Below are 11721 nucleotides of genomic sequence, written 5' to 3' on the forward strand. Positions count from 1 at the left end.
TGCGGTTCTCTTCTTCTTCTTCTTCTTCTTCTTTTTTTTCTGGTTTTTGCCGTTCCTCTCTCTCTCCCCCTCCCTCTGAGCATTCTTCGACCTCGGCAGCGGCTGCGGTCCATCAACAGTGACGGTGCCAACTACTTTGCTTTCTCCGATTGGATCCGGTGAATGAATGATTTTGTCGGGCGAGGAGAGAGAGAGAGAGAGAGAGAGAGAGTAAAGGTGTTGCAACCGTGCATTGAAAATTTGTTTATTTTCTCTCCATCCAACGGTTCAATTCATGTTGATCAAATCCTACGGTCAAAATGCCATTAGCATTCCTAATTCCTAGGTACTACGCTAGCATACCTATCTTTTTTCCTATATATAATTACCTTATTAATAATAATAAGGGCTCTCTCCTCAATACTCAATAGTCAATACTCCTCATCTTTCTCCTCTTCCCTATTTTCTTTATATTAGTATTGTTTTAAAAATTGGGGAAACCACAAAAATTATCACCAAAAGGGGAATTCAAATCGATTTATGCAATCCCTTCTCCTTTTCTGTTTCTTCTTTTCCCAAAGAAAACAAAAAACTCACCCTGAGCCGATTGACACTTATATCTACTGCTTTATTACTGCTAAGTACGTACTAACACGGAGGGGGGGTGACCTTTTTGGTAATTTCATTTGTAGATAACACCAGAGGCAAGCAGGCAGAGGTCCTTTAAGCTTAAGGTTGTCATGCATTCTTTTTCTCCAACTCTCTTCTTGCGTAGACACACTTAGGGAGAGGGCCGGATAGGCACACTGCCTCCATGTGGTAAGTTAACGGGCAATAATACCCTACAATGAGACATAAGAAATTGAGATGAGAAATTGAGATGGACAACATCGATCATATATGCAGGAAGTTTAGGGGGTCTTTTCATAAGGGAGAAGAGAGAGATGTCTCATATATCTTGCATTACCTAGATTCATATCCTCTCCAGCAGCATGGGGTGCTTAGCGTACATCCAACAATTGGGAGCCCTTTGGAGTGTGGGTCCATGTGCTGGGGTCTGTGTCCGAGATACTCCTAAACGTCGGCCGTCGTTGGATGCCAACACTGTTGGAGAGGATTAGAATCCACATTATTTCATAGTATGATGATAGTGTGTAACCTTTTTCGTGCATAATTAATAGAGAGAAAGAATGCTACCTGTCCACATTCTCTAAGCCTAATCACAACCCTTGGTTTTAGAGGGATTGTGAAAAGATGTCAATAACTCCTTGAAACGAGGGGCTATTTTTGGGCATGGGAATGCAGATGGGTAGTATCCTCTTCCTTAATTAACAATAGGGGGAAGTGTGGTCCCTACACGTGCACAAGGCCAATGGGAACACTCATAAAAAGCATAGGGGTGATCATTTTGTATTTCACTGAGTCGATCTTTTCGTGATCTGACTCCTTTACAACATGACAAAGGTGATAGTGCACATCCAACGACTTGGAACATCCGAGCATGTATCCCAACACATGGACGTGCACCCCTATAGGTGCTTCAAGATGTCGGATGTATGCTGTAAACCCTGCCATGTGTTAGAGAAGCTCTATCTTTCTTTATGTCTCATCCTGTGCTTGAGTGCAAAGACCACATTATCCTCGTTAAAATTATTTTCATAATAAAAAGAAAAAGAGTCCTCCCTGATTGCATTGGTTGCATGACCTGCACCAGCGGTGGGATGCTCAGGGAATCAGGGCATCAAAAGTTATGGATTTTCTTATTTCACAGCGGGAAAAAGCCTTCTTTTTTTTTTTTTGTTTGACTCCTTTATATCTGATCGCAGGCCACGCGACCAGATAGTGTTGTTTTCTCTAAGGATAAAATAGAATAAAAAGAGAAAAAGCAAAGAGTAGGTATAAGAAACGACAGCTAATTGGAGAAAGACCACTCTTTCTCTCTCTTAATCACATTAAGGAGACAATAGACATACATCTACACGGGGCCGGGTTGGGGTGGAGTGGGGGTGCCGAAGATTAGAGGGTGAGGCTGTTGTTAAATGTATACAAACTAGAAAATAGAAATAGAAATAGAAGCGGAAGAAGGAGAAGAAGAAGAAGAGACGACCTGCTTTTTGGTGGAGAGAGAACCTGATGCCCCTGTGATGTGTGAGTGGGTGGTGCTGTTTTCTCAACTGTTGTGTTGTTGCTGCTAGAAGCCTGAAACCCAACCCTCTCTCTCTCTCTCTCTCTCTCTCTAAACGACTTCAACTCTCTTTCCCTCTTTCTTCATCGGATTTTCATGTAGAACCCATCAGGAGAAGCTACAGGTTTGTATCATTTTTGCTCGCTTCTTCGATTGGTTTCCGATCTTCATCTCAGGACTCAGGATCCTCTTCCTCCCTCCGGCCCCTTTTGATATTCTCTTGCTTGCTCTAGAACGGCTCTTTTTCTACCTTTTTAATCTTGGGCTTCATGGTTACCACCTCTACAATCGGTTCGGATTTTCAACTTAGATTTGATTATCATCTTTTCCCCACCTGTATTTTCTCTCTACTGGTCCGATGCACTGTATCTCTATGAAGCTTGAAAATAAGTGGAAAGTTGCTTGTAATTTCATGCTTTTTCTATTTTGTTTTCCTTACAACTTCTGGGTTATTTTGCTTTTTTAAGGGGAAGGGCTTGTCGATCATTATTTTAAGGATCTTGTTGTCTATGGGTTTTCACTGGATTTAATAGTGCTTCTACCCCCCATCCTTCACTCAAACTGAAACTTGAGTGTCCCTGCTCACTGCTAGGTCTTCACTTTTTCGCGAGTGGCTACCATCTTCCCCCCCTTTTTACTGTCGTCATTTGGTATCTTCTCTCCCGTTGTCCCTTTGGATATAGAATTTCGGCCCCCTTCCGTTTATGTGAGATTTCTTCTCGTCGGAGACTTTTGTTACTGATCCTTCTCCTCCTTGATCCATTTGACGGGGTTTTTTTCCCCTTCCTGTTGGGGGCGTTCGGAGGTTGTGGGTTTACTTTTATCATATGGATCTGGTTCTCTTGTGGGAAATTTCTATGGTTTCTGGCGAGTGTGCTCTCTTAGTTCGGATATTCTTTACTTTGTTCTTCTGGGTTTCGCCACATAAAATGACGTTCCTGCGGCACCATTGATCTTGGTCTCACATCACAACTATTGGTTGCTTGGTTTGGTGGGTTTTGTTTTGTTGGGGTTAATCTTTGTTGTGTTCTCCTCGATTCATGGGCGTCGAAGGGACTGCTATAGTGTCATGAGTTCGGAAGTCCTTAGAGGCTTCCCTTACCTCCACTCCTTAGCACATAAAATAACGTTCTACAAAAGTCTCTAGAACCCATGTTTTGAGCTTCTTATTTTTTTTTATTTCTTTTCTATTTTCGTTTCATCTGGGTCGTTTCTGAAACTCGCGAATTTTTTTTTTTCTTTTGGTTTGTGTTTGTTATCTGTTGCTTGCAGGATAAGTGATGGAGAGAAAGGGACTGTTTCTTTATGGGGTTTTGATCTTCTTTTCTCTTTTGGCAGGAAGTGGTGGTGGTGGCGGTGTAGTGGTAAGGCTGGTAGTGTTTGGTTTGGAGGTCTGAGGCCTTTGTTATGCTGGGGACGAAGTCTACGATAAGGGCGAATCGTAGCCAAAGCACTCTTGTGACTGTTGCCAAAACAGCACAAGAAGAGGGAAGTTTTTCTGCCGATGTTATCCGTCGAAAACCCTCCAGATCCCTCATGTTCTGGCAAGATTTCGCATCTGAAAACTGATGAAAGGGCTTCTGATAGGCGTGCCTTGCAAGAGGCAGATCTGCTAAAAAAGAAGCATCTTGGTGATACTGTTAGTAATAATCAGCTCCCCAAGTTCTCTATAAGGTATATCGTCTCTTCTTTCTTTCTGTAAATGGTGTTGGTATGCTTTAATTCTTCCATACTTGGCTTCAAATTTGATGCCATCAACTCCTCCCACATCTAGTTCTCTTTTCCCCTCACCCCCCTCCCCTTCTCCCGAAAAAGGAAAAAAAAGAAAAAGAAAAAAAAGAAACAGAAAAAAAAAGGCCCCATCCCACTTCACTCCGAGAGATCTATCATCCTAAAATTTCTTCATCGAATCAAGTCGGATCTACATCCTTGCTTCATTTTGGAAGGATTTCCGTCATTCTCTCGCAGTTTGCTATCGGGATTTCTCTTCTCTCTCTCCCCCGTAGTCTGATGATTTTTGTTCATTCCTGAGAGGGTTCATTCGAGTTCTCATTGGAACATAAAATTATGCGGCTTTATTATATGTTGGACTTACTCTACCACACTCCAGCAATTTCTCTATTTTTAACTTTATTCCTGATTGATTGATGGCTTCTCTAGTCCTTGAGCTTAAAATTTCGAATGAATTTCGGACTTTCTTTGTAGGTTCCTTCCAAGAGAGTTCGGTACTTGAGTTCTTCTGCTGCTTAGCTTTCGTAGCATTTAGTCTTCTTCCGTTTTGACTCCAGATTATTTTTTTGTGCTGCAGAGATTATGTTTTTGCAAATCGGAGCAAGGATATTTGTGCCAACTGGCCTTTTCCGAAGCCGTATTTGCAACTTTGCTTGAACCATGGAATCAAGGATCCGTTGCCACCATTTGACACTCCTGATTCTGTAAGAAAACGGTGTTCCAGCAAGGCTTCTCTAGGATCCGATCAACTTGGAAGAAAATGTGTAGGGGAAGTTGGTTCACTTGGGAGGGAAAACGCTATTGATCTACGTGGGGATTCTTGTGCACCATTTGATCCATCGATTTTAGGCTCTGCAGATGAAGTTCCATTTCTAGTACAGGAGCAGCAGAAGGTAACGGTTTCCAAAGAAGTTGATTTGTACCAACCGGAGACGGGTTTGGATCAATGTGAAGATGGAAATAGCCCATCAAAGGTGAAGAGTCATGCCCAACTCGGGAGTGAGTCATCTCCGACTAGTAGGTTCCCTTTCTCAGACCCAGAAGCTAACACTTTGCCAGAGGACTCGGTAGAACTTGAGGTTGCAGAACCTTCTTGCACTTCCCCCAAGCCTGGAATAGCAACTGAACCAAAGGGTAAGAAGTGCAGATTGATAGTTAAATTGGGTAGCATCTCTAATTTCGGTAACACCGAAGACCACACATTGAGCACTACTACTATATCAGACTCCATGGCTTCAAAAGTTTGCCCTGTTTGCAAGACGTTCTCATCTACTTCAAACACCACATTGAATGCTCATATTGACCAGTGTCTTGCTGTGGAATCCACTTCCAAGTTGACTGTCAATTCTAAACTAAGCAAACATAGCGTGAAACCGAGGAAAAAGAGGTCAATGGTGGACATCTGTGCATCCGCTCCACGTTGTACCCTTGAAGATCTTGATAGGAGGAATGGCTCAAATTGGGCTGCAGATTCAAGCATGCCTTCTGGAAATGTCAAAGTTCGCACTGAAGGGAAAAAACAAAGGCTGTTTCACATGTCTCTTGAGGACAATGACAATGAAGAAGATGGTGCAGTCTATTTTGATTCTAATGGCACAAAGCTTCGGATTCTTTCTAAATTTAAGGACCCACCGTCATCAACAGTTGGAGAGGATTTCAGACACAGGAAGCATATGAAAGATGGTAAAGATACCAAGAACTTTTCTACCGTAAAGAGAAGACATCTTGCACCCAGACATTCCAAGTTCCCAAAACTAAAGCCTCAGACTGAGTCACTCCCTCAAAATCCAGATAGGGCTGAGGTACTTCACTCTTGCTTTTCTCTATTGTTATTTCACTCTGATAGATTATTAATTATAAATATGGGAGTTAATGATGTTCTCCCCTTTTGACCGGTTCGAATTTATCCGAGTGAAGCACCAACATTTCTTCTGCTAATTCTTTTCTTTTGAGCATGATGTTTAACCTTGCTGAACAAGTGTGTCCTTTGGGTTTCCATAATTATGATAAGACAAAATCATTTTCAACACCTTTTTTCTTATTTGGTTTGAACCTTTTCTTGAGTACATCTGTTTCCAGATTCATGTTATTTCTTTTTATGTTAGGCTTTCCAAAAAGCAAGGGCATTATAATATCCATTTAAGTGCTTCTAATTGCATTTGCACTATTATGGCAATTCAGTAATATGGTTGCTTTGTTGTTGATGAACAGATATGTGAGGCCGCAGGAGGGAATTATGGGATGGAGGCAAGTCTCAAGAAAAAACAATCTCTTTCTGAACTCCTGAAAGTTCATGATAGGATCAAACCCAGTGAGTCAGGTGCTGTAGGACGGTGGGTATGCTCCAAACGAACTGGGCTGTCAAAGAAATTTTGTGGCCAAGGTGGCAGTCATATTCCTCACTGTTCATCACTAGCGCCGATGGATCCACTGAATGAAACTGATCAATCAAACTTAAGTAATTCTTCTATGGAGAGGAGTCATATTCAATTACTTCCAAACTCATCTGAAGATCCCATCTCTTCTCTTAAAAGCAAGAAGGTAGGAAGTCTCTTATATGGAGCCCCAGACATTGTCAATAGAAAGAAATCTTCAAAACTGCGAGCTGGTGATCTTAGTCAATTGAGTAAAGGAAGCACTTCTTCTAAGCTTGATGGATGTGTGCTGAAGCTTTCAAGATCTTCAAGAAAGCATGCTGCTTCATCACGAAGCATGGGAGATGAGTTTCATGCAGGCCCAGTTAAAAGCTCTGATGGTTTGCCCAAGATGACATCAAAATCATCTAGGACTTGTCATCTTTTGTCAGAAAAAGGCAAGAATTCCACTTGGAGGAAGAGAATGTTGTTAGTTGGGCCAGCGTCTCCCATATCTAGAGTTAATGACAATGAAAGTCATTTCATCCTTAAGAAGTCTCGGATGCACAGATCCGTAGCAAAAACAGTGGATCAGGTAAAAACATTACCTTCTAATTTGGATGAAGAATATGATCAGGGACATAATTTTTCTGAACATCAATCTGGATGTGTAAGCCAAATGGAAGAGACCCATAAATTAGACTGCTCAAGCAATGTTTTTGAGACTGAAACAGGAGTGATCACAGATAGGGCGACTCTGGCCAAAGTCAAAGCACTTGAATCTGGAGAAGGAAGACTTGTTGTAATTGCCTCAGAAAGGGAAAAATCAATAGCCTTTGGTAATTTGCACTCAGTACCCAATTGTTGTGGTCTTAATCTGGCAGCAACTGCAGATTCTCAAGTTAAACGTGGTTGTTGCTGCTGTAGAGAGAATGCACCTGATATGTTTGCTGGTCAAGAACCTGGTACTGAGGGTACTTGTATTTGTGAGAAGGATACTGTTATTAAGCTTTCCCTGGAGAAAGCTGTGCGGAGCTCCACTATTAGTTCAAGCAGAAACTTCTCTTCAGAACCCCATGAGTTCAGTAATTATTCTGATATCTGGACCAATAATTTTCCATCTAATGAAAAACATAGAAGACTTATATGTGGCACCAAAACACATGGACCAACTGAACTATGTTTTGATGATGATCCGGAGATGGATTGGGGGGATAAAGTTGGTAGTTGTAATATTGGAAAAAATACTCATTCAGGATCAGATGTGGGTCCTAAGGTTATAGTTGAAAATGTTGAAAACTCACTTTCTGAAGTTGATGTAATACCAATCCCAGGACCACCGGGATCATTTTTGCCAAGTCCTGGGGGTTCGGAAGTTCTCCAGGAGAGCTCATCACTTACTTCAAATAGGGTTCTATCTTCTCAAGACATGTATGTTCTAACCGATAGAGACTCATCAGGATCTCCTGTTTCTGCAACCTCTGCCATTTCTCATCCTCCCATGGAAGGAACTGATGTAAAACATTTGGAGCAAGAGTTGGTTGCAAGATCTGCAATTCAAGACAGGGTTTCTAACATGTCATATCATAGCACCAAGCCAATAGTAAGGGATACGGCAACATTTTCACGTATGATGAGTGTGGATGAAGCAGAAAGAACCAATTTTGGAAGAGAGAATGTAAAGTTCACTGTGATCTCTCCATCCAAGGGGTCACTGGAATATTCAGCTGATCAGACATGCTGTTGCTCAAGGAAGGAGGGTGCATCTTGGGGTAGTGTCCTGATGCATGAAGAATCAAATTTCCCAGGTCAACCAGCCACAATTCCTGCCAAGGTAAAGCATCTGAGTAGGAATCAAAGTACCCGGCCCGAAGTGCTTGCTTCTTCTAGCATTTGCCCGAGTTCGAAAAATATTGATGAGATGATGCCCCCCATCCTGGAATTGCCTAAAAGTTCTATTGCTATGAAAAATTCTCATGCAGCTTCTGTGAACTTCCCAGGTCCCAGTGATTCCTATTCTGCTACTCCATCCTCTCATGTTCATCCTCAGACTACTACTCATCCTGTTCTTAGGTTGATGGGCAAGAATTTAACGGTGGTAAACAAAGATGAAGACGCATCCATAAAACTTGGGGAGTTCATGCCAGGGGCACCAAGTGGCAGTCCAAATGCAAACTATTTGACTCTTCTTGGGTACTCTAATGTCAATGTCCCCAATGAGGACTGTGTTTCAATTTATCGTGCAGCCCGAAAAGGTACCGTTTGTTATGATGTTGGTTTACCAAATGGATTCAAAAATCTTGGTAATTCTGAGACACACCAAAAGGTCATCCTTCCACAAGGTGTAAATTTTTCAAACATGCATATAGGAGGGTCTGCAGGATCTTCATCGCAGCATCGTGTGTTGCCTCAAGAAAAGTGGTTGAATAGCCAACCAAGTCCCCCATTTACTCATGTGGATAGAGTTGGTTCTTCTCCGCACCTCCAACATCGGGGTGTTGTTCCTGCCACTGAAGCTATTTCCAGTCCCATTCAAGAGGTGATAATCATTGATGGCTCTCCAGAAAATGATGCTGATTCAAGAATGTGTAATGCAAAAAACAGCGAGAATTTAAGGGGGAGCCAGCCTTCTCCAGTGGGTATGCCAACTTCAACTGCACCTACTTCTCATTTGGGACAGGTGAGTCCATTTCCTTGCTTTCAGTCACGGAATGATCATATGCAGAGGGAACCACCGGTAAGGACTAAGCCCAGTTTTCACGTATCATGCCCCGGAGGAGTAGATGCAATCCCTGTGAAGTGGAAAGGTAATTTTGAAGGTTCCGGTGCGCTATTGCAGGGTCCTGTCTTTGCTCCACAAGCTCGACGGGTTGTCTGAAACCTTGAGCAAAGCACTATGACTGGGCTTTTCTGTGCTGGTCCTTTAATCAGGAGTAATTGTTCTTGCATCCTTGATTGCATTTACAGGACTGACCGGGTGAAACTTGTTGCTCAGCTGCTTTGTTGGAATTTTGAGCTTGTGCAGTGCTCCTGGCTGTGTGACAAAGAGTGCAGGTTCTTACATGTTGTTATTTTCTGGGAAGGGGGCCTGCCTGCAAAATCTTAGCATACAAATGAACATCTGTAGAGGGTTTGTATTTATTTTGATCTGTTGACTGTTGGGTGAGACATAAACAGTTTTTGAGGCCGCTGACTGCAAAATTGCAGTCATAAGCTTAACCCAAGAGTAAGCGATGCTATGTTTTTGAATAATTTAAGATACTTTCCCAATGTGATGGAAATTTAAAGAGTATATTTTTATTTATCAAGAGGGGAAATTGAGAATTTTGATCAGGTTCTCAAGTATCTTCATGTCCTACTTGTCAACCAACAGTTCTAAGTGGGTTATATTTGAAGTTCATACATACATATTGGACTCTGTGTGTTGTATGTGGTATGTAGCATGGATCGTCCAATAATTGGAGTTGGCTTTGAAGTGGATGGAATTCGGTAAGAGTAGGCCGGAAACTTAATTAAAAAATGGAATAAGGAAGAAAAGAATGGATTTTCACAGGTCTTCGTTGGTTCCTTGAAATCAGGTAGACATGATTTCGAATCTGATATAACCGTTGGTGGAAGGAAACTGGGAAGGGATTCTTGGTATCGAAAACAGGGAGGGAGAGCTAGCTGCTCGTATAGTGAAGTGTACGGAATCCGAAGTTGACCCAGGGCAGTATGTAATCCGTATTTCCTATTGGTATGCTCACATATATCACCACCATCCACCTTCCGGTGCATAAGTACATGACCACCTCAAGTGAAAATTTTCATTTCTATTTTTTTTAGGATTGAGTTTTCTGAAGGCAATGATAAATGGGAATCTTATTACTACTGTCCGTCTGGGCCACGGGTCTGATGTTGTGAAGGAAAATTTTTCCTTCTTTTAATGTTGCTTTTCTGTAATGGTAAATTCCACCCCAAGAAAGTTTTTTTTTTTCTTTTATTTTCAATATTCATTTGATGTTGGGGAACGTGCATTGCATGGAGAACGGTGGACACTTTATTTAAGTGGATGGAAGACGATGATGACTACCGACATATACGCACCCTACTAGCAAGTATTGTAGTCTGATCCCCCGAATTCTCCACTAATCGCATCTTTATCAACGTTTGTGTATTCTTATATTTTTCAACCATCAATCTTATTTCATGAGAGAGAGAGAAAGAGAGAGAGAGAGAGAGAGAGAGAGAGAGAGAGAGAGAGAGAGGGAAAAAAATGTATGTGCATGCACCTGGCTAGCTAATTCTGAGAGATTTACATATTTTACCACTACCTAGTTGGTGAATTAATTTTTTATTGAAACATAGCATGTTAGGCTGGGGAGAGAGTGGCAAATAGTAGGGCCGGCTAGGCGGAGGCGGCGGTGATGAGAAACTTAAACTCATGAAGAGTAGAGAGTGATCGAGGACGATGAGGCCATCCTAAATAACTTTGGCATATAGATAGAAAGTGATGCGCATGTGCTGGCACTTGCACTTGGCAATGGCACAACGTACGTAAGGAAGGAAGGCCTTCATTCCCTGATCGATGAACACACTAGTTCCAAATATATATCCTCCTATCTAGCTCCTAAGAGTTGAGATCGAGTTGATAATTTTAAAACAGGAGGGCTTTGTCAATTTCATCGTGTGAATGATCATCCTATTCCTATCCATCTTGTGGCCCCAGCCCCAGCCCCAGCCCCAAATATCCCATCACTTTTATTTGTCATCGCATCCTCTCCACCAACTGATGCTTCAATCACTTTTTGATTAGAAAAATATATATTTTTAAGGTTCTGTATCCTCAAGTGTTAAAATGTGTGTCTGTATCTGATTGGAAGAAATAATTGTTAGAAAATAGTCAAATCCTATATATGAGTTAACTGGAGTGTACTAACCCAACTACAATTCAATCCGTGCAACCAAAGATGTATAAACCCAGATGGATGGATATCTTGCCACTCTCCATCTTTTTTATTTCTAAATAATATTCATAAATCAGTTGGAGTATTTATTTTTATTATTATTATTATTATTATTATTATTATTATTATTATTATTATTACTATTACTATTCAGGCAACAGTTTCACCTGATTTGATCAAACTAGATCACTCACACTTAATATGCATAATCCTGCTGTTACTATTTTTTTTTGTGGGTATAAGATATTTGAGTGCAAATCAGGTTCTCATAAAAGAATCATTCTTGTATAATGTACAATTTTGATCCACACACATGGAATCCAGCCTTGTTAATTCTTGTATGAGAAATATAATTTTGTTCCACACATGAAATCTAGTCTTATTGATTCTCGGATGAAAAATACAATTTTGATCCACACACATGAAATCCAGTCTTGTTGATTCGCGTACGAGAATTACCTGATCCATCTTCAAATACTATTACTGAGTTTAATGAATCAAATTCTGCCCTGGGTATCTGATCGAT

The 11721-nt window shown here is 41.2% G+C and overlaps 1 protein-coding gene across 3 annotated transcripts; it reads left to right on the forward strand.

Moving 5' to 3' along the window:
- The first annotated feature begins 1963 nt into the window (after positions 1–1963).
- LOC122073660 lies at positions 1964–9553 on the forward strand. Of its 3 annotated transcripts, none has more exons than XM_042638284.1 (4): positions 1964–2288; positions 3503–3838; positions 4473–5697; positions 6107–9553. In XM_042638284.1, the coding sequence occupies exons 2-4, from the start codon at positions 3669–3671 to the stop codon at positions 9125–9127; spliced, it is 4416 nt and encodes a 1471-aa protein (XP_042494218.1). In that variant the 5' UTR covers positions 1964–2288; positions 3503–3668; the 3' UTR covers positions 9128–9553. The 3 variants fall into 3 exon arrangements, with proteins under 3 accessions (XP_042494218.1, XP_042494219.1, XP_042494220.1); XM_042638285.1 differs by having other exon boundaries at positions 1964–2127; XM_042638286.1 differs by lacking the exon at positions 1964–2288 and adding an exon at positions 2887–3155.
- Positions 9554–11721: the final 2168 nt, after the last annotated feature.

This window comes from Macadamia integrifolia, chromosome 3 (assembly GCF_013358625.1).
Source record: "Macadamia integrifolia cultivar HAES 741 chromosome 3, SCU_Mint_v3, whole genome shotgun sequence".
Taxonomy (NCBI): Eukaryota; Viridiplantae; Streptophyta; class Magnoliopsida; order Proteales; family Proteaceae; genus Macadamia; species Macadamia integrifolia.

Excerpts from the sequence above, each read along its gene's own strand:
- LOC122073660 (XM_042638284.1), top strand. The coding sequence starts at position 3,669 with ATGTTATCCGTCGAAAACCCTCCAGATCCCTCATGTTCTGGCAAGATT. Across the intron at positions 3,839-4,472 it reads CTCCCCAAGTTCTCTATAAG|AGATTATGTTTTTGCAAATC; the intron begins GTATATCGTCTC and ends TTTGTGCTGCAG. Across the intron at positions 5,698-6,106 it reads AAAATCCAGATAGGGCTGAG|ATATGTGAGGCCGCAGGAGG; the intron begins GTACTTCACTCT and ends GTTGATGAACAG.